Genomic DNA, 26,917 nt, shown 5'->3' with positions numbered 1-26,917 from the left:
GAAACATGATCTTGTCCCCTCTACATGGGTGATTCTTGAAGTGTGGTTCTCAAATGTGATTTGTCTCCTAACATGCTGTCTCTTTTGATTTCCGCCATATCCAAGTACAAACTTAACATTTGTAACTTAAATTGGTTTACTTTTTATTTATGTGTACTTTGAAGGAAACTTTAGATCATACCTTGTTCTAGATTATACCTTGTGCTAGTTATAATATTCCTAAAACATGTGAATTTGTAACTGGTAAAATAATTAGCTAAAAAATTAATTTGTGTACTACCTCAGTCTCACATGCCAGCCTTTACTTAAGGTTAGCCTTACCCTGATCCAGGGGATATTAAGAACCAAGTCTGGCAGTGCCTGGCACAGAGCAGGTACCAGTGCTCATGTTTGCTCAGTGACTGCCTGCCTTAGGCCTAGCCCCAGTGTACAAACTTGTGGCTTCACAGGGCCCTTGCAATGTCACATGGTTAATAATGTCCTTATGTTAGTGAGAACTAGATTTCAACTTTCTTAGTGGATGAAGCTCTCACTCTGTCACTAAGCAGGGTATTATGTGTATGGGAGTGGGGTGTTAAGTCTGGAAACCCGAAGTATCAACTTGCACATAGATGTCTCGGCTGCAAATTTCTCAGATTTCCAAATCTGGCATCTTAACCATTGTGTCTCAAGCATTTCAGTTACTTGCATTCATCTCTGAATAGACTGTCTAGGAGGATGTATAGGATTTAAGAATGATTTGTATGCAAATTCTCAGTGATGTCTAAAACTACCATTAACTTCCATTCCCTTATGCTAAGCATTGTTCTCTCCACTATTCTATTTTATAGTGCCAATGGTCTTCTGCAGACCAAAATATTAAGTTGTTACCTTGTTTGGATGAATTTCCTTGGATTCCATTTTCCTTTAGGGCTGAGAAAATATTGGTTTCTGAAAATATTGTTTGATAGTTGAGGTGAGGGGTCCTATGCCCAACTACACATTTGTCCAGGGCTGGCCTACGGTTTAATGGCCTTAATAGACTTGAATGACTCAGATAAGGAGACAGAAGTTAGAGCAACAGAAAGGCTCATCGGAAGGCAAAGATTATATACTGCTCAGTGTAGAGGGGCAAGGGCCATGCTCTGAAAACAAGCTAAAGGTGCTAGCAATGCCAGGTTGCATAGATGGCTAGAGCTGCTGATGAAATCAGGTTCTGCAAAGATGGTTAGAGCTGTAAGCTAAAGGCTGGGAGGGACAAATATTGAAAGAATGTCTATGCAGCTAGCCCCAAATAAGGCTTGCAATGAATATTCATATGCTTATGTGCAATGAGAAATAGATTACCACCCATACCCAGGAGAAGAAAGGCAGTGTGACATGCATCTCCACAGTAAGTCTCCTACTTCTACCTGCAGGTTTGAGTTGCTTGGTTTGTATCATTAAGGTATTATACATTTCACCTGCTATGTTAACTGACACCTTCTTCCCTTTTCACCCTCCTATCCCTATTCCCCCTCCTTCCCCTTTTAACTCACCCCAATCCAGTCCCAAGCACCCCAATTCAATCCCAAGCACCATCCCCCAAAAAAACTGTCCTCCACTGCTGTAAGAACTTCTTGTAACTTGGTCAGAGACAATGAAAATGCTTTTTAGTTGTTGCCTATTTTTCATGACCTAAGTTTCTACATTCTTCAGTCCTTTACTAGAAAGGGTTGAGTGACTATCTTTTGCTCCTATTCTTTGTGTTGTGTGCATGAGGACTGGTTCTCAGAAGCAGGAGCCATTTCTGTAGCTTACCTGGGCTCATAACTGGGTGCTTGTTGACTTGCCTCCCTTTCATCTTCTTGGATGATGTTGTCCTCCCTTCTTCTCAGTGAGAATCTCAGCCCTGGGGGGAGGGACAGAGGAGTAGGCAGGGTACCTTCAGCAAACACTCGGTGAATATGAGTCACCACAAGTCTAATGACCTTCCATTTGTTATCTGTTTCCATGGTCACAGCTGGGTCTCAAGGATGGGAAACAACCCTCCACACATTGTGACTCATTAAGTCACTCCCGTCAACAACCTTCACTGTTCCTTGTTGCTTGCAGGATAAACAATTAGTATGAGAAACCTGCATGTGAGTTTTGGGCCCACTTTTCTACTCCTCCTGTCATTCCTCACAAGACCTCATTCCAATGCATATGGTGTTTCTCTTCCTCCTTCAAGATCCAGCTCACATATCATCTCCCTTGCAAGCGTTCTCACACTTCCCTGATGAGCTGGTCTCTGCTGCTGGGCTCTTATAGCACTCTGCATTTGCCTAGGTTACGGCACTTATCATGGAGTACTGTAATTATTCCCATCCTCCACCCTTTAGACCGTGAGTGCCTCACTGGCTGGTGTGAGTCTTATTCATTTGGGTGTCATCAGAGCCTGACCCTTGGCACCTGGCTCTCTGCAGGTGCTCAGAAAATGTTACCCCAATGAGTGAAGGAAAAGGGGAAGAGAAACCATCTTTTATTAATTTATTGGCAAAAAAACTGATGGGTTGATACAATGAGGCGCTGACCCAGTAAAGAAAGCAAACGGTGTTTTAATGAAACTTCTTTCAAATCTGTGAACATGTTAGCTGTGAAGTAAATGCTTTTATTCTTTCCATAGGACAGAGTTCCAAACAATGATCACAGTGTTGAGGTTAATAAGATGCTGGACAGATGAGTAGCCAAAGAATGTGATAAAATAACAAGATCTCAACAACTATACAGCAATTACAAGTTTACCAAGACATCAAGAGAATATGTGTTTGTAGTTACACAGCTAAAAATAAGACATTACAGTAACCAAATACACAAAATTGGGGGAACAAAAGCCATTTAACAAAAAGCCTTTTCATAAGCTATTAAATGATCATACATTACAGACAAACTGATTTCATACTTGAAGCAACTTATAGCACCGACGTGTTGGTAGGATCAGTAGAGGGGAAGGACCATTGGATCGAGGCATCTGAGACCAGGAAGGGGGTCTTGGCAGTCCTCTGCTTCCAACCCCTCATTTTACAGATGGAGAAATGGAGACCCACAGAGTTCGTGAAGCGCCTTGTCCAAAGTCACACCCCATAGCGTTGGCTAGAAGATGATCCAGGGTTAAAATCCAGGCCACGTGACCTCGGTAAGTGCTCTAGTGTAGTGTACATATAATTCTATTTGATTCGATGTAATTTTTCCTATTAACAGGTCTACCATAGAAGAAAATCAATACAATTCATAACATAGTCTAGGATTACATTTACTTTATTGAGAAAGAACTGACATGTACTATCATTTACTTCCTGGGCCTATATATCTTAAAATTCAGAATCACCAGTCAGATGACACTATCTTAGTTATAAATTGGATGAGTAGAAAGCATCTGAAGAGAAAGTTTGGCACATCTTTCACCACCAAAACTAATCTATGCCTTAACGTAACTAAATTATGGGTATAAAGGTTTTTCTGAGATTTTAAAGATTGGTAAAATACATAAATAGTTTAAACAGGGCAAAAGCCTATCAGGTCTTTCCTTTAAAAGGTAAATACAGTATTTTTTTTAATTTTAATAAGGTAAGGTAATTAAAAACCCAATTCTTTTAAGGAAAAAAAATCTATTTAGCTATAACACATAGCTTGTGAACTACCTGGTATTTAAAGTTTTTTCCCTGTTTAAAAAAAATGTGTTTCTAAGAAATACTTTGGAATCCTGAAATTTTGTCTAGCGTATCTTGCCATGGTGCTGAGGCCTCAACTGGTCAGATTTATGATGAACTAATGAAGATAAAAGAACAAAAAAGGAAAAGAGATCACTATTAACAGAAGCAACATCAAAGACAAGGTATAATGAACATATTTAAATAGGTACATGGAAATGAAGTTAAGAAGTTGCATGTGTGTATGTGTCATTATAGTGGTAGCTGAAGAAGTAACACACACTGAACATTTTTCCCCCATTATCATAAACCAATGGCTGTAGAACAATTCAACTGTGGCTTCATGAGTAGAATAAAGTCTGACAAATAAAAGTGACTTCTGCATATCATATATATGTATACATATATTATATTTTCTCACACAGATTTCTGGTTATAAGCAAATCAACATTTAGCTACAATTTCCCTTCCCCCTTAGGTCCAGCATCAAAGGATTTGAATCCATTCCTCTTGAACATGCCCTATGCCTGGTTAGGAAGTTGCCTGACATTTATAGTCACAGCCTTTATTATATCTGGCCAGTGAAAATAAAATGAAATCTCCTGGTACCTCAATGGTCGATTCCTTGCCATTACTAGTGGATTAACAAATATACAGCAAAACATATTTGTTTTCTGTTAGGTAAAAGAGCATGTTTTAGTACTAGAGAATAAGCTATGGTTGCTATCAATAATGTGCATATAATGGCATAATAAAAGTAATTTCATGAAAATACTTTATAACAAACTACATTATAAATAGCTAAAGAAACGTTAGAAATCAGAGTGAAAAATAACATTCATGTTCTAAAACTATCAGTAGAAAAATATACTTAAAAAAAGTGTCTTGTTAAGTGAAGCAATAAATGTAAAATTGTCCTTTTAATGTTTATTTCAGACTTCACCTTTGGAAAGGTAAAACCTTTATCTCTCCTAAACAGGTGCCTACATTTACTTGGGAAGTGGGCATGCTATGGAACCAAAGAGTAGACAACAAAAGGTTAAGGACAGCGGCATGATTTTCACATGGTTTCAGAAAAGTGAGGGCAGTTCACAATGCTGGACAGACAGGTGACTTGGGGAAATACAGAATATATTTGAACTGTTTAAAAATAGAACTGCCTTTGTTCACCCACAATTAGCAAAACGCTCAAAGCCCAAACGGATTTTAAAAGGGGTTTGCATTGCAGGGCAGATTGTACAGAATTAGGGAAAACCACTGTAAATAATTCCTCCTTGGGTTTCAATCCTTTTTAAGAATAAGTTTTAAATCTTTCATTAGTAGTTACTTTTAATGAACTGAAGATGACTTAAAATATCAAAGGCCTAGGATATGGGTTGGGACCTCAGTGAGCATTTTAAAAAGGACCCTCTCTTCCTCTGTGATAAAGTCAAAACACCGTCTGGCTGGAGGAGGTTCCTTCTTTTGGGGTCCCCACTGGAAATGCCAAAGATGTGAGGGCTATGATCACACCCAGAGGAAAAGCAAGGAATCCAAAGCTCAGCTGCTGAAACACTTGGGCCCAAGAAGTGCAACCTCTGAATGCCAGCCTCTCGAGGTGGCCCACGCCCCTCACAGAGCAGCTTGGAGACAGGAGAGCAATAAGACTATGGATGTTCAAAAGAGTGAACTGTCTTGACACTTGAATGTTTTTTGTGTGGATGCTTCTTTCCCACAATGTTCTACCTACCTGGGGCTGGGGAGGTGAACATTCCCTCCGAAAATAGATGCTCCAGCAGGAGAGGAAAGATACTGTGGTTAATATAAGAATGCCCTTGTGTTGAGCAGATGCATGGTGAAGTATTTAGTGGGGAGAGGACTAAATCACAAAGCGGGGCCAAGAAGAGCAGCTGGTTTTCACACACTCCTGCTCCTCTTATGGTCAGGCTCATGTTCACTGGTTTGTCTCATAGCAATCATTGGGGTGGAAATTTCAGAGGTGTCTACCTCTAATCCAGTAGCGAACATGAGCCTGGGAACACAGCTGCCCAGCGTCCTCACCGAGGGTCTCAGGATCACTGAAGCCCACAAGGCCCCATGTGAATTAATAGCTCATATTATAAAAGGGCATTTTAGTTCAATTTAAAAATTTTTATTTGCACAGTTTATTATAGCCTAAGAAGTTCAGCAAGGTTTCAAGACAGGAGAGATGACTTCACTACTTGATTACAATGAATATAATCTTTAGGATGTTGTTTACTTTGTGCAATAACTATATGAAAATACTTTTATTCTACCTATACATAGCTCAAGATAAAGGTATAACTTCTGGAGTTGAGGAACTGATGGTGCAGAGAGAGAGAAGTTTTAATAAGGAAATAAGCTCTTTGATATGTGTATATACAAAGGCATATAGATATACACAAAACACCCACCCCCCGTATACTGTACAGATTGGCACAGACTCTACTAAGAGAATACTATTAATTAAGAAGTTTTAGGATTTAAGTTATTCTTGGCATTTTAATCTAGAAAGGTGCTTAGGCAATTTAGAACTTAGGTCTTGGCATATCTGAATCATTTGTATATTTTAATTATAGAATTGTGTTTTTAAAAAGACCCAGACCAACTTTTCCCTAAATAGTAACCCAATAAGACACCATAGTTAACAAATAAAAAACACGATAGTTATTTTGTATTAAATCAGAAAGGGTACTTAAAGAGATAGGGCAACTTGGAAAATAAAGACTTCAGAGTCCATTATTCCAAGTTAAGAGCATTTTAGTTATTAGCAGTGGTTACCAAATAAGCTCAAGGTAAATCTCTTCAAGGAGCTGCTCATAATTTGCTTTGTTGAGAAGAGACGAGGAACTGTTTGATTATCCCACTATAAGATGATGCAAGTCTTTTTATCCTTGAAAGGGTTTTCTGAAGTTGGAATCCCTATCAGCAAAGGGTCACTCCTGGCATGCTCCTCACAGTAGGACATGAGGTCCGCAGATGCCTTTGAAACCTGACATGCAGACAAACCAAAGGAAACATACACACAAACAAGAAACAAGAAAGAAGAAAGAAAGAAAACATTTTATTTCCAAACTTGAAAAGTGTAAATACTTTTACTAAACCTCTGGGTGGAAGATTGCTGGGGAATAGGATAATCAGAGTCTCAAAGCTTCACTCCCAGATTACTTATTAGTTTAAAAGGGGAAAGGTACCTTTAAAATGGAGAAATCTGGCAGATCATGCCTTAACTGTGCGATCAGACTTGATGATGAGACAAACTACCATCATGTGTCCCCAACGTGATGGCTGAGGACACCACCACATGCTAGTATTCCTGCCAAAACATTTAACAGGAAGCTAATCACATCCAAACTGATGAGTATTCTGCAAAATAAGTGGCCTGGACTCTTTCAAAACTTGTCTGTGAATTGGCTAATGGTGAAGTTTCATGAGGGTGATAATTGTCTGTGGTTATGTACAGGAAAGCCCTTGTATTTAGGAGACACATGGTGAAGTATTTAGGGGTGAAGGATCACAATGATTGGAAATAACTTTCAAATGATTTACAGAAAAAATTATGTGTTCTGTATGGGTGGGCGTGTGTGTATTTGAGAGAGAGAAAAAAAGGAAGAGGGAGTAAAAGCAAATGTGGTGAACTGTAAACAATTGGTGAATCTTGGTAAAGGGAATAAGGATGTTTATTGTTACAAATCTTCTGTAGGTTTGAAATTCTTCAAAATAAAAAGTTGGGGGGAGAAAGGAGACTGGAAGGAAAATTGTATGTCAATCAAGGGGAGATTGAATCTTAGTTTCTATCCAATAAAAAATAGATTGGAATGCAGAATAGAGTTTAAGAACTGAATTATGGGCTTGGAGCCAAAACTTGGAAAGAACAGAGCCAAGTTCTGGAGACTCAAGATTTACTGTTAAAGATTGCGCTTGGAGAAATAAAAGAAGGTACAAGTCCAGCATGGGAAGATGGCAGTGCCTTACTCTGGCATGAGTTAAAAAAGGAAACCATTGTCCCCTTGATTCAGAAGATTGGGTGGGCAATCCAGCAGAATTATCGGGTCAGCGCCCTAAGGCAGAGAGCACAGGGCAGCTGAGCCGTGTCAAGTACAGCACAGCCTGCCTCATGTTTTGAAGACAGGTGACTATCTCCAGGCCCAGAGGAATTCATCAGGTGACTGCTTCTGTTTCTAGGAAACAGCATTAGTCACAACATTCCAGGGTACTCACTCTTTAGTCCTCTGTTGGGATTTCGGGGGAAAAGACTTCCAAGTCAGGTGACCTAACAAATGCATCCGGGTTTCTTTATGGGATCTCATCTAAAGCTGACATTACTCACCCTGGAGGCAACAAGTGGTCATTAAAATCCAGACACATTTAAAAAACTGCATTCTCCAAAAGAGGAGACCCCCACTGTTGACTTGCTATGCAAGGCTGCCTCAGCTGTACTGATAACTCTCGAACATTTAATAAATTCCAGAGGGATGATGATGGTGTTTATGAAGTTCATCTGCAACCCCTGTCCCAATTTAGAACATAATCATCACGGGACTTGATCATGTTCATTCAGGGAAGGCGGGTCCTCAGGAAATCCTGTCCAGGGTTTTAGGTTTTCTATCCACACAGGGAGGCTAACTCAGACACGTTGGCTCCGCAGCTCTTTTGAAATGATGCTGGTGCTAGGCAGAAATGAAAGATAAGATTCTGAGACTCAGCTTGCTTGAGGAAAATCCTGGGACCATGGTAAATTGAATGGCATTAACTTCTCTGAAATGTGGTCTGGCCTTTGGAGAGCAGTGAGAATTGATCAGAAAGCCTGTCTAATCCAATCAAGGTCTCTTACCTTTATTCTTTCAATGGAGGCTTCTAATCTTAACTGCTGCACAGTTCTCCTTGCCTGGGCTATGTTGTTGGTGCTTGCTGTTTTGCTGGACATCTTCAATGATTGTTTTCACCCGCAATCTGAAGAGAAGTATTTTTTTTTAAAGGCAAATAACAGTCATCTTTAAACATGTCTAAAGAGCCATAATATATTGCATTACTTTGAAGGAAAAGGACGCATTTTCCCAATTATCACAGCCTCTCTGAATCAGTTACTAAGTGCTGCTCAGCAATAGAGGTGCCCTACGTGTCTATACTTCTTATACCTTTAAGCACCTTCACAAATCTTTGGTTTACAGAAGCCCAATACTAGCAGTTTAGTCAGTGCAACCCAACATATGGCACAAAACTAGCCTTTTCTAGGATTTTCTAAGAGGAAATGAATAGACATAAACATTTGCAGTAGTTAGGAGGCCCTCCAGCAAACATGAGCATGTGCAATCAGACGCCACATTTCATGGGCAGTTTAATATTCCTGCTACCTCATTTAATAGAAGGTTTGGCTTTATTTCATTTTGGCTCTCTTACCCAACTATTACACTCAGGCAAGTCTTGCCAACAGAAAAGGGCAAGAGAGAGAGAGTCTCCAAAGAACTTTGCACAAAGAGTGCATTTTTAGGTGCTATCAAGATGTGGGATCATATGGAGAATGTTAGGTAGGCAGATAGGGAAGTCTTTATTCAAGAAAAAGTGGGAACTTTTCAGTTGAAAGACTCTCAATGATAGACAGATCCATAGTAAATATTGTCAGATGGGATACACTGTGCAGCTTAAAGCCTGAAATATTTAATAAAACAGTATCATTCCCTCTTTGACCTTTCTCAGGCCTCCCCCGATGGCCAGGGCACTTGCTAGTCCTGTCACATCACAATCTGTTCATAAACTTATTCTTCCTTCTCTATGGCCCGTGGCCCTGAATTCTAGGCTGCCCTTCTGCTCTCTCTCCCTAGCCAGCTGGTAAAAGCAACAGAAACATCCTGGACCTCGAGCTTGGACCCCTCTGGGTTTCCAACTGCACATTCCAAGGGGAAGGCAGGCCTGTGAAAAGCACTGGTGCCTTCACCATATATAGCCACGATCACTCTCGGTGTGTGGTGGTGACTGGAGGAAAATGCAGAGCTGGGAAGCCTGGCAGCAACGGCAGTGTGGCAGTTTTATGATTCACGGGACAGGTGGACAGTAGGTGTGCCTCCCCGGTGCTATGCATGGACTCAGCAAACTCTTGGGGAACTGTGGCACCGGCCACAAGCCCAGGCTGACTCAGCCTTCGGGGGGGGTGGGTGGTGGGAGGGCACAGCTGCACAAAACATATTAGCCATAAAGGCTTAGACCAGACAGGCTGAGAAAAACAGCAGAACCCACAGGCTCCACAGTGTCCGCCACGTGGGCACCATGGTGCTCCATGCCGAGTTCCCTAAGACATAGGATGCTCCCAGTGGCTGAGTTCAAGAGTTTAGGCTGGGGCTTGTAGCCTCTGAGGTCATAGGAAGCTTTGGGTCAAATGCACAAATAAAACTGCACTTTTAATAGTGTGCAGGACTTCGAAATCCAGCCTAATCAGCAGCCTTCACGTTCTTGGGTTTGATCCTGCCACGACCACTTACTAGCTCACTGAAATTACTATAAGCTCCAGTTTTCTCAATTGTAATGAGAGTATACTATGGCCCTCTTGTAGGATTTTTTTTTTTAATATTGATTTTATTTAAAAATTTCCAAAATCTATAAGCACTCTACACCTATCAAACAACAACTCTCTCTTCCCCCTACCCTCTTTTCTTGGTACCTTCTAATCTACTTTCTGTCTCTACAAATTTGCTATTTCTAGATATTTCCTATGAGTGAAATCATCCTTATGTGCCTTATTTCAAGCAGAATAAAGTTTCAAGAGTTATCTATGCTGCAGCCAAGTCTCAGAACTTCATTTGCTCTCTCTGCTGAATAATTTTCCATTGTGTTTATATGCCAAGTTTTGTTTATCCATTCATCTGTCAATGGACACTGGGTGGACACTTGGGTTGTTTCCACCTTTTGGCTATTGTGAGTAATGCTGTTATAAACACTCGTGTACAAGTATCTGTTGGAGTCCCTGTTTTTATTTCCTTTGGCTATATACTTCGAGTTGGAATTTCAGGGTCATGTGGTAATATATGAGCTGCTTTCCACAGTGGCTGCACCATTTTATATTCCCAATAGGTTTTTTTCTTCTTCTTAAATTAGAGAAGCTGTGTATTACAGAAGAATCATGAATAAAAATGCATAAAACATAAAATACAGGATTCCTATATACCACCCTCTTATAAACACCTTGCATTGGTGTGAACATTTGTTACAATTGATGAAAGCACATTTTAAAAATAATTGTAGGATTCACTGTATTGTGCAGTTCCTGGCTTTTTAAAAATTTTTTTATTCTAGTACCATATATACAACTACAAATTACACCATTTAACCACATTCAGATATGCAATTCAGTGCTGTTAATTACATTCAGAATGTGCTACCATCACCACCACCCAGTACCAAAACATTTCCCTCATCCCAAAAGAAACAGAGTACCAATTAAGCATTAACTCCCCATTCCTATCTCACCCCAGACCCTGGTAAACTGTATTCTAGTTTCTGACCCTATGAATTTGCTTATTCTAATTATTTCAGAACAGTAAGATCATACAATATTTGTCCTTTTGTGTCTGGCTTATTTCACTCAACATGATGTCTTTAAGGTTCATCCATGTTGTCGCATGTATCAGAACTTCATTCCTTTTTACAGATGAATGATATTCCATTGTATGTATATACCAGATTTTGTCAATCCATCCATCTGTTGAGCTGTTTCCATCTTTTGGTAATTGTGAATAACGCTGCTGCGAACACTGATGTGCAATTATCTGTTCAAGTTCCTGCTTTCAGTTCTTTTGGGTAAATACCTAGAAAAACGATTGCCATATCATATGATAATTCTATACTTGACTTTCTGAGTAACCACCAAACTGTAAAACGGCTGCACCATTTTACATTCCCAACAATGAATAAGTATTCTTTTTTCTCCACATCCTCTCCAACACGTTATTTTCAGTTTTTTGAATAGTAGCCATTCTACTAGATGTGAAATGGCATCTCATTGTGGTTTTGTTTTGTATTTCCCTAATTTCCCTAATGGCTAATGATGCTGAACATCTTTTCATTTGCGGACCGACCTTTTGATATCTTTTTGGAGAAATGTTTATGCAAGTTTTTGACCATTTTTCAATTGGGTTGTGTGTTGGTTTGGAATGTATTTATGTCCCCCAAATGCCATCTTCTTTAATGCAATCTTGTGGTGGCAGATGTATTAATGTTGATTAGGTTGGAATCCTTTGTTTCCATGGAGATGTGACTCAATCAACTGTGAGCAAAACATTTGATTGGATTATTTACATGGAGATATGGACCCTGCCCATTCAGGGTGGGTCTTGATTGAATCACTGGAGCCCTATAGAAGAGCTCACAAACAGAAGGACACCACAGAGCAATTGAGAGTGACATTTTGGAGAGCAACTCAGAGACATTCTGGAGATGGCCACTGAAAGCAGACTTTTGTGACATTTTGGGGATTGTGGCCCACTGTTTGCTCCAGAGAAGCTAAGAGAGGACAAAACGCCCCAAGAGCTCCTGTCCTTTCTTCAGAATTTGCTCTTGGGACAACTTAGCTTGGACACTTTTATGGCCTTCAGACTGCAGCTCTGTAACCAAATAAACCCCCTTTATAAAAGCCAATCCATTTCTGATATTTTGCATAACAGCATCTGCTCATCAAGTAGCTAGCTGGAACACAACCCGGGATGAGAAGATACCAGTCACGTGCCTTCCCAGCTAACAGAGGTTTTCTGGATGCCCTTGGCCTTCCTTTGGTGAAGGTATACTTGTGTTGACAACTTAGCTCGGGCACTTTTATGGCAGCATTAACAAACTAGAACAGGTTGTTTGTCTTTTTGTGGTTGAGTTGTAGGATTTATTTTTATATTCTGGATACTAAACCCTTACTGGATATATGGTTTCCTAATATTTTCTCCTATTCTTTAGATTGCCTTTTTACTTTCATGATGAAGAAGTCCTCTGATGCACAAAGCACTTGAAGAAGTCCCATTTAAGTATTTTTCCTTTTGTGCTTTCAGTGTAAGGTCTAAGAAACTGTTGCCTAACATAGGGTCCCAAAGAGGATTCTTTGTGTTTTCTTCTATCAGTCTTATGATTTTCGTTCTTATATGTAGGTCTTTCATTCATTTTGAGTTGATTTTTTTATATAGTGCGAAGTAGGGATTCACCTTCATACTTTTGCAAATGAAACCCAGTTTCCCAGCACCATTTGTGGAAGAGACTACTCTTGAGTAGACTTGAGGGGACTTGGCAGCCTTGTAAAAAATGAATTGGCCATAGATATGAGGGTTTATTTCTGAACTCTCAATTTGATTCCATTTGTCTATATGTCTCTCCTTGTGTCATGCTGTTTTGATTATGTGCCTTTATAATAAATTTTAAAATCAGAAAGTGTGAGCCCTCTGACTGTTCTTTTTTTTTTTTCCAAGATGGTTTGCGCAAATTTGGCCCCCTTGCTCTTTCATATACATTTCATGATTGGCTTTTCCATTTTGGCAAAAAAAGTTGTTGGAATTTTGATGGGTAGTGCATTGAATCTGTAAAGTGCTTTCAGATAGAATGACATCTTAATAATAGTCTTCCAATGCATGAAAATTTATTAGGTATTTTTATTTCTTTTGTAATATTTTGTAGTTTTCCCTGTAAAAAAACCTTTATATCCATGGTTAAATTTATTCCTAGATATTTGATTCTTTCATCATTGCTATGGTAAATGGAATTTTTTTTCTTAATTTCTTTCTCAGTTCTCAGATTGTTCATTACTGGTATAAAGAAACACTTCTGATTTTTTGTGTGATCTTGTACCCAACTACTTTTCTGAATTTATTCATTAGTTCTAGTAGCTTTGTTGTGAATTTTCCAGGATTTTCTATATATAAGATCATGTCATCTTCAAATATGGAAGATTTTACTTCCTCCTTTCCAGTTTAGAAGACTTTTATTTCTTTTTCTTGACTAAGTGGGAAAGATCCAAAATAGCAACATCCACTGGATCCATCTTCTTCCCTTCCCTACTTGGTCAAAGGCAACTTTGTATTTCTACCACCTACTCTTTATGAAACACACTTCTCCTCTGTTTTTGATTTCTAGCATCATTCTATTGTGGTCAGAGAAGATATATTGTATGATTTCAATATTTTTAAATTTATTGAGACTTATAAGATATGGTCTATCTTGGGCACTAGAGAAGAATGTGTATTATGTTGTTGTTGGGTTCAGTGTTTTATACATGTCTGTCAGGTCTAGTTGGTTTAGAGTATCATTCAAGTCTTGTACTTCGTTATTGATCTTTTATCTACATATTCTATCCATTATTGAGTACTGTGTGTTAAAGTGTCCTACTATTAAGGTAGAACTCTCAATTTCTCTCTTCAAATCTGTTGGTATTTGCTTCATATATTTTGTTACATTTTCTTGTTATATTGACCCCTTTATTTGTACATAATGGCTGTCTTTGTCCCTTGTGCCAGTTTGAATGTATTATGTCCCCCAAAACACCATTATCTTTGATGCAATCTTGTGTGGGCAGATGTATTAGTGTTGATTAGATTGTAATTCGTTGACTGTTTCCACGGAGATGCGACCCACCCAACTGTAGGTGATAACTCTGATAGGATAATTTCCATGGAGGTGTGGCCCTGCGCATGCAGCATGGGCCTTGATGAGTTTACTAGAGCACTATATAAGCTCAGACAGAAGGAATGAGCTTGCTACAGCCACAAGGGACACCTGGAAGAACACACAGAGAGCTGAGAGCAACTGAGAGTGACATTTTGAAGAGGAGCTGCAGCTAAGAGAGGACAAAACACCCCAAGAGCAACATTTTGGAGAGCGCCATTTTGAAACGTAACCTGGGAGCAAGTGGACGCCAGCCACGAGCCTTCCAAGCTAACAGAAGTTTTCCAGACACCAATGGCCATCTTTCAGGGAAGGTACCCCCTTACCTCAGACAGTTTATGGCCTTAAGACTGTAAGTTCATAACCAAATAAACTTCCTTTATAAAAGTCGATCCATTTCTGGTGTTTTGCATAAGGCAGCATTAGCAATCCGGAATATTCCTCATAACTATTTTTGATTTAAAGTCTATTTTATTTACTATTAGTATAGCTACCCCAGCTCTCTTTTGATTATTACTTGCATGGTATATTTCTTCCCATTCTTCCACTTTCAACCAACTTATATCTTTGAATTTAAGGTGAGTCTTTTGTAGACTGCTATAGTTAGGTAATGTTTTTTAATCCATTTTGCCAGTCTCTGCCTTTTGACTGAAGAGTTTAATCCATTTACACTTAAAGTCACTACTAATAGTGCAGACTTTCTCCTGTCATTTTGCTATTTAGTCTTTGAAAGGTTTATACCTTTTTTCCCCCTCAATTCTTCCATTAATACCTTTCATATTTATTTGATTTTTTTCTTGTTGTACCATTTTGAGTCTTTTTTCATTTCTCTCTGGATATGTTTTTCATATATTTTCCTTGTGGTTGCCATGGGGTTAAAATTTAACATTGTAAATATATAACAATCATATTTGATTTGATACCAACTTGACTTAAATAGCATACACATACACTGTTCTTATACCCCCCGTTCCCCTGCCCTCTTTTGTACTTGTTTAAAATTACATCTTTGTAAACTGTATGTCCAAAAAATAGATTTATCATTACTTTTTAATGCATTTGCATTTTAGCACTTACAGGAAGTAAAATGTGGAGTTACATACCAAAAAATACAATACAATAGTACTGGCATTTATGATTACCCAAATGGTTACCTTTACCAGAGGTCTCCATTTCTTTATGCCACTTTGAACCACGGTCTAGTGTCCTTTCCTTTCAGTCTGAACAACCCCCTTTCACATTGCTTGTAAGGTAGGTCTAGTGGTGCCAAACTCCCTCAGCTTTTGTTTATCTGGGAATGTCTTACTCTCTCCCTCATTTTTGAAAGAAAATCCTTGCTGGATATAAGATTCTTGGTTGGCAATTATTTTCTTCTCGCACTTTAAGTTTTCAACCTACTGCCTTCTTGCCTCCATGGTTTTTGATGAGAAATATACACTTAATCTAATTGAGACTCCTTTGTACATAACTTGTTGCTTTTCTCTTGCAGCTTTCAGAACTCTCTCCTTGTCCCCTGCATTTGATAGTGTGATCAATATGTGATGGCATATTTTTCTTCAAATTTATCTTGTTTGGTTTTCTCTGGATTTTTTGGGTATGCATATTCATATCTTTTGCCAAGTTTGGGAAGTTTTCTGTCATTATTTTTTTAATATTCCTTCTGCCCTTCTCTCTTCTCCTTCTGGGACTCCCATAAGGCAAATATTGTTATGCTTGATGGTGTCCCAGAGGTCTCTAGACTATTTGCACTTTTTATAATTTTTTTTCCTTTCTGCTCCTGAGCCTGACTATTTCAATTGTTTTATCTTCCAGTTTGCTGATTCTTTCTTCTGCCAGCTCCAATCTGCTGTTGAAACCCTCCTGGGAATTTTTCATTTCAGTTATCGTGATCATCAACTCTAGTAGTTCTGTTTAGTCTCTTTGAAACTAGAATTTGAAAAAATTTACTTTATTAAGATTTTCATGTTGTTCATTCATCGCTTTCCTGATATCCTTTAGTTCTTTCCCTGTATTTTCTTCTATCTTCTTGGGCATACTGAGGATAATTTTTTTAAAAGTCTTTGTCTGGTATGTTCACATTTGGTCTTCCTGATGTTTTCTGGATTTTTATTCTCTTCATTCGGATGGGCCATCATTTCCTGTTTCTTTCTTTATCTTGTAATCTTTTGTTTTGCACACTGTACGTTTTAACATTTTAAAATATTAACTCTGGGATTTATTTCCTGAGATGTCTGTTTCTTGAGCTTATAACCAGCTAGTGATACGAGAGATTTTCTTAAATGTCAGCCCAAGGTAAATGTGAAGTGGAGTGTCCTTCCTTTCTCTTTCTAGGCTGTGTCTTGCCCTGGATTTGCACTTGCTGGTGGCTTAGGAGTTCCCCTGTTTACAGGAGTTTGGATCTGTACCTCCCAGGAGATAGATCTTCTCTTCTCCTTCGCTGGGGTGTTCCACTGCTAGAATTGAACCATGTAACCCTCTGCCCCAGGCTTTCCGGTCAATTCTTTTTTTTTTTTAATATTCATTTCATTGAGATATATTCACATACCACGCAGTCATACAAAACAAAGCGTACATTCGATTGTTCACAGTACCATTACATAGTTGTACATTCATCACCTAAATCAATCCCTGACACCTTCATTAGCACACACACAAAAATAACAAGAATAATAATTAAAGTGAAAAAGAGCAATTGAAGTAAAAAAGAACACTGGGTCCCTTTGTCTGTTTGTTTGTTTGTTTTCTTCCCCTATTTTTCTACTCATCCATCCATAGACTATACAAAAGGGAGTGTGGTCCTCATGGCTTTCCCAATCCCATTGTCACCCCTCATAAGCTACATTTTTATACAATTGTCTTCAAGATTCATGGGTTCTGGATTGTAGTTTGATAGTTTCAGGTATCTACCACCAGCTACCCCAATTCATTAGTACCTAAAAAGGGTTGTCTATATTGTGCGTAAGAGTGCCCACCAGAGTGACCTCTCAGCTCCTTTTGGAATCTCTCTGCCACTGAAGTTTATTTCATTTCCATTCACATCCCCCTTTTGGTCAAGAAGATGTTCTCCATCCCAGGATGCGGGGTCTACATTCCTCCTTTCCGGTCAATTCTTACACCACTATTGTTGTCTCAAGCAGCTTTTGCCTGGAGGGCAAATTCTGGGGTGGGGAGGGGCAAGCTGGTGAGGACTTTCCCAAGGCAGTGGGAATGAGGCCAGGGATCCCCACAAAAAGAACATCAGCCACCTCCAAACTGCTCTGGAGAAGGGATGAGGGCAGGGCCAGGAAGGGTGCCAGGAGCTTCTTCCACAGCTCCCCAGTGCTGTGCTATCTTGACCTGCCCTGCAAATGCAGCCCTTCCAATGTCCTCTGCAGCTCTGAGGAAGCCTATCTTTTTATGTCTCCTCTGCTGGTTTTATCCAGGGCGGCTGAGAACAATGGACACCCTCAGAGCTGGTCTCCCAGGGATCTGAAGTAGCTAATCAAAAGCTGTGATCAGCGATTGGCCAGTACCCATTTTAGGGAAGTGGATTTTATGTCCCTTTCTGGCACCAGCAAGATACACCAGGGGCCAGACCCCACTGTGGACTGTCACGTTAGTAGGGGAGGGGCGCTGGTAACCGCTGAGTGCAGAGAGCAATTTACTGGTATTTACTGTAATTTACCAGGCTCTTCCTCTCCCTCTTCCCTGGATGCTGTACAGAGTTCTACTGGACTCTGGAGTTTAGAAATAGTTGATTCAGACAGTTCTTGCCTTTTAATAGTTGTTCTGGTAGACGGACTGATTCTTGGAGCTTCCTATACAGTCATCTTCCCAAGCCAGTATGGTTGTTTTTGAGGATTCAATTTGCTGATGCACAACCAGTGTTTAGCACGGGACCTAGGGTACTTCAAAAACAGCACCTATTATTGTTTTTATCCCTGGAGGGGAGGGTGTCACACATAGCACAGTGACTTGGCATTCCTTGTTTACCTGTCTGCCTCGTTCCTGGTCAATGAGCCTCAAGGATTCCGACTGACTGGGTCTGGTTGGGCTGTGGGTATCAGACCTTTTTTAACAAGGCCCCAAGGAATTCTGCTGCACACCAGTGCCAGGACAACATGGATTGACTGTTGACAGCCAATGGAGGATTCCCCTTGGAATTCCCCTTAGATTCCCCTTAGCAGTGCGGGAAACTGGGAGGAGGGAACATGTGGCAGGCCAATGTGGCCTTGCTGGTCCTAAGCCTTGGGTGACCTCCTTTCAACAGACTCCCTGACTTGCTGCCTCTTCCTCAGATTCCTCAGCTGTCCAGCCCCACCCAAAGGAGAGGCCTGTGGTCTCCTCCCCAGGGATTCTGCTCACACCCAGCAGCTTGGCCCAGCCCGTTTCTGTGCTCCCAACAAAGTGCTTATTAACAGTATCTGAAATGGGACTCAAGCGAGTAACCTCACTGTGAACAGCATGAAGTGCCCCAATTCACAGTGCACTGGTTACATATTCTGTTCTCTGTAGCATGTTAAAATGGGCTCCCCCCCAGCTGGCACAGGTCCTGATGATGGGCCCCTAGCCCCCAGAACATGAACGTGACACCCTTTCTGCATGGCCTGTGGTTTCCAGGCTGCAACCTAAGGGCTTTCTAAATGTGCCCTGTGCATGAGAATAATGCCAAGCCTTCTCTTCTTCTCCACCTCCAGGGCATGAAGTTTCAAGGGCCTGAGCAAGTTTTCCTGTAACTGAGGAATAGTTCACATGTATCAGGACTCAATCAGAGTCACAGCTCCCACCCTCCTGGCCATAAGCAAACAGTCCACATTTAGGCTCTATTTATAAAATGCTTGGGTAGATTCCCCTACCACTGGCAAGAAACTCTGCACCTAGTAAGTACACTGGGGACTTTTGTAATTCCTGACTGTATTACAATCATGATAAGAACAGCTATCAATTCACAATTCATGCTTGCCAGGTTAGGGCTTTCTGTGTCTGTGCCCCATTCTGATATCTGTGTTCTGATTTGCTCCTTTACAAAGGGGCTTCTCCTCAATCACTTGGGAGCCCACTCTGCTTCTTCTGGGGAATCCTGCAGGCCCCAGGCTCTAAAACGTCCATGAAAGATATTTTCATTGAGCACTATTCCTTACCAGGCACAGCGTATTGAGTATAAACGAGTAAAATAGACAGAGCTCCTGCCTTCACAGAGCTTAAGAGATTGCCCGGGAGACAAACATTAAACAAGGAATTAAATACTCCCCTCCTCAGCCTCTTCCCGTTTTGCCAGCTCCTTTTGGGCTCCCAAATTAAGTACAATTTCTTTTTTAGAAGTCCCCTCCGCTCTGCTGTTATATGGATGACCCTGCCTAGACAAACATTTACGAGATGGGTGATTTTCATAGCTTCACACACTTACTAAAAAAACAAGCAACTTTCTACTAATATTATTTAAGACTAGCATTGAGAAGTCAATTAAATGGGGTATTTGTGGTCATTCCTAGAAAAAGTTGTGCATTGGGCCACTGGTAAAGAGTAAATCTCTTGTTATAATATTGTTCCCATGTAGAAATCAGATCATTTCAACTTAAGACGGTTTCAACTGTAAGGAGCCTCTTCGAGGAATGCAGCGTGTTGAGTTGCCTCGTGTCTAGGCAAGGAAGGCAGGGCACTGCTGATTTATTCCTGGGCAGCAGGAGATGTTTATGGAAGCCCGAGGTCTTGCACCTCCTCAACAGCTGGGCTGAGGCAGAACAAGACAGAGAGACTGTGGAAACAGACATCTCCAAACATCTCTATGCCTTCAGAGGTTTTTCTTGGTATTCCCCTAATGGCAGGGAAGTCTGGCTGTTTGCGTTACTGGGCTGACAAAAAGCTTGCTTTATTCTTGTACAAGAATAGTTTCCAAGGCAAACAATACCTGATATTTACATGGAACTTCAGAGTGCAGAAGTTGCTCTTTCACACATTATTCTATGAAGCCTCACTATAATCCTGTGAGGTATATTACTATCTCATCCTCATTTTATAGATGAAGCAACTGAATTAGAAAAACTTGCTTCATGTTATCCAGCTCATAAGCTTGAACCGGCTTTGTAAAAAGTCTTTTCACTCCACTTTTCTCACTGCATCAAGGAAAGAACACAATCCTACTTAATTTGATTCACATATACTCAGGACATCACTGAACATTCTACAATAGGGTTCTTAATCAAGGGTGACCTCAACACCCCATTACAGGGAGTTATAGGCTTGCTGATTGCCTCATGTTTGTGCAATATCCCTTCTGGTGCAGAAAGGGTCTGTTTGTCCAGTACTGGTGAACAGGTCTCCCTTTTCATATCTGCAAGCTAGGCAGGAATATTCTTGCTGCTGTTATCAGGCAAGGACTGAGGTCTAGGCCCAGGTCAGCATATGGAGATCCTGAACCACCAGTGTGCTCCATCCTGTCCAGAAGGCCTGTGCATGCACTTGACCTTGACCACTGGTTTGGTTTGATAAAACTCTGGTTATCGCTTCTGTACCCTTGCTTTCATTTCTGAATTTGGCTAGCAGATTTGAATAAACATATGTAGTATTTATTTATTCAGGTAATTTGCATTGGCTTTCAATGCTGTGGTTCATTGAATCCTCGGGTTCCTAGAAATTCCTAGGGAAATATGGGCATTTTAATTTTTGCCTAGAGGAGCCTGAAGCAGGGAGAGAAGTGTGGGGATGGAAAGTGTGTTCTAGAGCACATTCTGGGAGGAAGGCACCAGAAGCCCCTGAGTCTGAATCACAAGTCCTCACCACCTGGCCTGTAACTGAATCACTGGAGGGAAGCCAACACTTACATGAAGAAACACACCCCTTGTGGCTATAATAAAAGAGCAGGTTAAAAAGAAATGAAAAAAAAAAAGACAATAGATTTCCACTTAGCCTGTGATCTTGCCTTGCCTTTCAATATCTGAACTTAGAGCTCTTTGTCTGTTTCCTCATCTGTAAAAGGTAGACAGCCACCACCTATCTCACAGGGTTGTTGGGAGGAAAAAATGAGCTCCTATCAGTAATTACCCTGCACGCTTAAATGTTTAATAAATGCTGGGCCCCTAGACTCATTAACAAAACAAAAACCATATATTTGGTGGTGGAAAAGAAGAGAAAAATTCAGGCAGCAAATAAAAGAGTTGAATTTTAAGATAATGTGACCTGGTAGCAACAACTTTCTAATAGGGCCTAGAGAGAAAGCAGGGAGTACAGTCAGGTTCTTTAGAATAGTTTCCCTATTCTCATTAACACTTACTATTTCATATCAGAGCCTGTAAACTCATGGCCAATAGGCTGAATCCAGACTACATGTGTTTGGTTTGCCCCACAAAGATTTAGTCCAATAGTGTGTATGTTTAAATTTGAATTGATCAACATTTGAAACATGGAAGATTGCACTTTAAAAGGAAGAAAACAAAAGATTTCTTGAAAACGTCAGAAAATCGAACAAACCCAGGCTGGACCTGAGTGAGTAGCAGCTGCTCCCTTCACATTTGCTGGCCCACCTGCTGGCCCCTATACTTGAACTTGTGGCACCACCTTTACAGTATGTCTTGGATATTTAGTTACAGTGACACACTCAAGGATTAGTCCACTGGACTTAGGCTCAGTCTGCCCCTGCCACTTCTCAGCTCTAGGGCCCTGGACAGGACATGCAACCTTTCTAAGCCTCAGTTTTCTCATGGGAAAAATGGAGATAAAAAATAATACTTTCCTATCTCAAAGGACTGTTACTAGGATCAGATAAAATAAGCATGTGAGTGTAATAAATATAAAGAATACGTTTGCCGAGTGTTTAGTCCCCGCATCCTTGTCATACACTGTGCGATATGTGCTAAGCACTTTGCAGTTCCTGATTGGTGCTCGGCAGCAATCTACCCTCCTAGTGTGCCTGCTGAACTGCAGGACTGGGATGCTAAAAACTATATCTCCCAGGTTTTCTTGCAGCTGGAGCTCTAGATGATGCAGGCTTTGCTGATTAGATGCATTCAGGAGAGATCTAGAAGGTGGAAGAGAGAAGGCACAGCTTCCTGGTGCTTGGCTTATTTCTGCTGGCAAGCAGGGTCGTAGGCAAGTTGCTCTCTTTGTGGAAGCAGTGGCATCCCAGTGTCTAAGTAAGTGACATGACACTGAGATGTTATGTGGCTGTAGCAGCCTCCCTATTTTCCACTTCCTGCTGGTGGTGGAGAAGACCCTGGTGGCTAACTCTGGAGGGTTGTTCTAGGGGTCACTCCTAGGGGTTCGATCCAGAGCTCCTCCAGCCCTTCCAATGATTATGCAAACACCTAATTCCCTCTATTAAAGCACATTCTGCTCAAGATGCCAAGAGTGCTTTCTTTTCTTTGCTATAACTGAACCCCAACTACTACACAATTGTTAATTTGTGGTCTTCTAAATTGTTATTTACAACTATTGGTTATAATGTCTATTATTATTATTTACCTTCAGCATACTATCATTGTTGAACACACAAAGCTCTAAGATATGGGTATGTAATAAATTTCTCTTTCTCTTCATCTCTCTACCAAGTCTCCAAGGCTGTGAGGCTAAGGGTGGTTGAACCTGTGACCAGCTCCATGTCCTGCCCTGTTCCTGCCCAATTCGGAGAGCAAAGGGCAAAAAGACCATGTTGCTGGCTTATAAGAGGAGGAAAATGAGATGAGGAAGGGCTGCTTGGAGAGGTGGGAAAAGCAGTTTGGTATGGCAAGGAGGTAGTGACTAGGGTTCTATCTAAGAGCAGTTTGTTGAGGCTTAGAATCAGCAGAATGAAAAAGAATGGGAACAGCTCTCCCTCAAGACCTCAACAGAGTCCGTGCTCTAAAAGCAGCGTGTTTTTACACTTGTAAACCCTCTTGTTGTCCTTATCTCGCATCTTTGTCGTTGACTTTCCCTGACATCCATGGCACATGTCCCTGAATAATAATAAATATAGTAAGTTACAGTAATACATTTTGACAACTACCACCAGTTATTAATATTTAGTATCTACCGGGTAAGTAAATTACATGCACCATTTCAATTGATCATCTTAACAATTCTTTGAGATAAATATATTTATAATTTGTTACACAGACTGAGCACAGAGAGGTTAAAAAAAAAAACTCTTGGCTAAGATCACACAGATTTATGTGGCAGAGCTGGGACTCCAACTCAGGGTCACCTGACTCCCAAGAGCACGCTCTTAATCACCACCCTCTGCTGCCTGCCTCTGAACATCAAGGATACGAGGAAGGAGTTGGGAGAAAGCAGGGGCAAGTATCAACCTGAAGCAGTGAACAAAATGAGACACTGGGCTCCATTCAGGAGCTGTTGCTCTTTTAGAAAGGTGGTCCCCATAGCAATGACTGTAGAAAGGGTGGAGCTAAGTGGTCTTGGGAGAAGACCTAAGCGATGGAGAATGGGTTGTTCTCATTTAAAAAACGACTGTCCTAGATTCCAGGTGAGGCTGTTGCTCGAGACACAGGATATCCCGTCTTCCTCCTGTGTGCTAGCGAAGCTGGCAGGCAGCCATGAGAATGAGCCAATCCTGGGTCATAAATCCAGAGGAGAGGGAGCTGCAGATCCTGAGCAGTGGGTTCCAGCTTCACTGTGTATCTAAATCACCAAGGGCACTTGTTTAAAAAATCCTGATTCAGGAGGTTTGGGGTAGGGCCTAGGAAACTTTATTTAATGCACCAATTATGGAATATCAGAGTTTCTGCCTCTCAATTCTCAGTATTCACCCGGGTTTATTTTGGCCTGGGAATTAAAACATGTCAATTTAAAAGCATGCCACTTCCTATCTATGCTTAACTTTTCACTTCTCTAAACAAGTCCTGAAAAAAAAAAAACCTAACTCTTTTAATGACCTTAACCTCAAGGATTAAACCTCCTTTGGCCTGAAATTGCTCTTATCATTTAACATATTTCTTTGCTACAAGAGTCTAAATTTATTTTTTTCATAGCCACTTCCTTCTGGAGAGTGTCTCCTTCCTGGCTTCAGCAATGCTAGACTACTGTGTTCTTGTCCTGCCCAGCAATATTCCTCTGCTACAGCTCTTGCCCCTTCTTTTGACTACATATTCCCAGGAGCTCCTTCCTGGAATTTGGGTGTAGCAGAGTGAACAGGAGCTTTTACAGTCAGAAACATCTGAACCTGGGTTCACCACTTACTACCCCAAGTTGCTTCACTCTCTGAGCCTCAGTTCCCTCATCTGTAAAATGGGAATGATAACAACAGTGCCTACACCTCACAGGGTTATCAGGATGAAATGAGATAACATATGTTAATCACCAAGCAACTGGCTGACACGCGTTGATCCTCAGTAATGATGATGTCCTTCCCTTGTGACTTCAGCCTTGGCCAACACACTTCACATATGGCCCTGACCCTTTAAGTCTAATGTCTAACTCACAGCCTATTCAAATTGACACTTGAAAGGCCCATAGTTGCTTCAAACACAACACATACAAAACCCAACAAAACATCGCCAACGCCCCCGACCATCCAACGTCCCCTTCTCGAAGAGTGAGACCACCACTGTCCTGGGCACTGAGGCATCTTTGCCTCAGCCCTCCCACTTATTCCTCAGACCAAGTGCTGCCCAACAGAAATGTGAGATTCATATGTGACTTTAAATCTTCTAGTAGCCACGTAAGAAAAGGAAAAAGAAAAAGGTGCAATTGATTTGAATAATATACATCGTTTAACCCAACATGACCCAAAGTGAAATAAGTAATCAATGTAAAAAGTTGAGATGTTTTACATTCTTTTTTTCATTCCTATTCTTTGAAATCTGGTGTGTATTTTCACACTTACGGCACATCTCAATTTGGAGTGCCATATTTCAAGTGCTCAATAGCCACGTGAAGCTGGTGGCTCCCATACTGGACAGTGCAACCTTAGACTCTGGCACTTTCCAATTCTCTTGATTCCTACTTTGATAAGCCCACATTTTTATATTGTTCCATTCCTCTGGCTTCTTTTTCACCTCAGTCTTGGCACACAGCACCTCAAGTTAGGGCTGCTGCATCAGCCTTGTAACAGGACGCCTGCCCCTAATCTTTCTCTAATCGGATCTACTCTGATCACTACATGTTTAGATATAGTAACACTTTCAGCTTATTCTTCTCTGGTTCACAAAAGGTTCCCAGGATTCCCTGGTACAGACTCCAAAGGACTCAAACTTTGCATTCAATATCCTCTCTAATCTGACCCCATCCTCTTTAACATTCCTACCACTACAATAAAAATCTTAATTATGAAAGGAGCATATTTCTATGGAGAACTTACTATATTGGCAGACACCAGGGTATATGCCAATCACTGTCAATACATTATCTCACTGATTCCTCACACAACCCTGTAAGGTAAGTTCTATTTTCTTCCCTATTTTACAAAAGAAGGAACCGAGGCACAGAGAAGTTAAGAATTTGCCTAGTGTCAAATAGCTAGTAAGTTGCTTGCCTGGGATTTGCACTCAGGCAGTCTGATTCCAAAGGCCACATCCAGAACCTCTATCACTATATCATAGTGGTGTCGGGGCTGTCACCCCCTTCCCTAACTGCATGGGCTGTGTCTACAAGTCCCACCTCCGAGCTTCTGCTCAAATCCTCTGCCTGCTTCATCATGCCCTATTTAAATTCCCTCTTCTTTAAGACCCTAGTTCACATTACTATCTCTTCCAGGAAGGTCTCCCTACTTTTACTTACAATGATTAATACCTTTTATGAATTCTTGCCATATGCTTATAGCTGAGGGGGCCAAGGACTCTAGAGGGCTGGCCCATGCATGAGATAAGGGGAGGAAGAAGAGTTGTTATGGATCCCCTACAATTGTATGCAAAATTTGGTAGGTGGTCTTGTGTTATTTTCCGAGGATTTATAGCTATTACCAAGTACTCAAAAGGGTCTATAACACCATTTATTTTGATGTTTATTGTTATGTAATTGGCTTTGTATGTGTAAATACTTTCCTCTTACTAATCTGTTAGCTCAATAATAATAGCAACTACATTTACTGATTGCTGTGTGCCAGGTACTAAGCAAAGTACTTTACACAGGAATTAGTTCATTTAATATTCTCTGCAGCATAAGAGGTTGGATTTATCATACCTATTGGGAATGAAGCTTAAGAAGGTTAAATAATATGTCTGCCCAAGATAATATAGCTAGTAGGTGGGAGAAACAGGATTTGAACCCAGATGTGTTCTACTTCAAAGCCATGACCCTAACCAGGCAGGTGAGTTACCCCATGCCCTCCTCTCTCATACTGACTAATGCAGAGAATAGGCTTCAGTAAACACTTGGGTTAAATTAAGACACACTATGTAGCAACCAATAGGTCGTCCAATGTGAACCTATCACTTGGGGTGTTTGTGTGCCCAGTGTTTATTTTCTTACAAACAGGATATGCTCTACCGCTCCTTCCCACAGAGATCCTGCAAAATTCTTTCCAAGATGAAGATTACCCATTGCTTGGTTCCCTGCATGGCTCTGCGAAGCCTGGGTGGAGTCTCTGACACTCCCATGTACTTTATTAGGGCCAGTTGCTGGCGATGTGAACTTTCACCCATAGTGTGGAATGGCAGCTTGTGTAATGCCCAGATTCCAAGGGCCATGCTATTCTGCACCCCCTTACTGTGCCCCAAACAGGTTTTCAGCCTGAG

At 40.8% G+C, this 26,917-nt stretch overlaps 1 protein-coding gene across 3 annotated transcripts in view; it reads right to left on the bottom strand.

Moving 5' to 3' along the window:
- Nucleotides 1-2,538: 2,538 nt before the first annotated feature.
- GNG12 (G protein subunit gamma 12) overlaps nucleotides 2,539-26,917 on the bottom strand; it is a 140,895-nt gene continuing 116,516 nt past the window's right edge. For 2 of the 3 annotated variants that reach the window (XM_037826946.1, XM_037826947.1), the window contains exons 3-4: nucleotides 8,485-8,603; nucleotides 2,539-6,642 (exon numbers count right to left, since the gene is read on the bottom strand). In XM_037826946.1, coding sequence (XP_037682874.1) covers nucleotides 6,517-6,642; nucleotides 8,485-8,577 — 219 coding nt within the window. In that variant the 5' untranslated portion in view covers nucleotides 8,578-8,603 and the 3' untranslated portion in view covers nucleotides 2,539-6,516. Of the gene's footprint in view, nucleotides 6,643-8,484; nucleotides 8,604-18,029; nucleotides 18,147-26,917 lie in introns of those variants that run through there. The other variant, XM_037826948.1, reaches the window with a different exon arrangement.

This window comes from Choloepus didactylus, chromosome 2 (genome assembly GCF_015220235.1).
Source record: "Choloepus didactylus isolate mChoDid1 chromosome 2, mChoDid1.pri, whole genome shotgun sequence".
NCBI classification, from domain to species: domain Eukaryota; kingdom Metazoa; phylum Chordata; class Mammalia; order Pilosa; family Megalonychidae; genus Choloepus; species Choloepus didactylus.
This window is presented reverse-complemented; position numbering and strand designations above follow the sequence as displayed.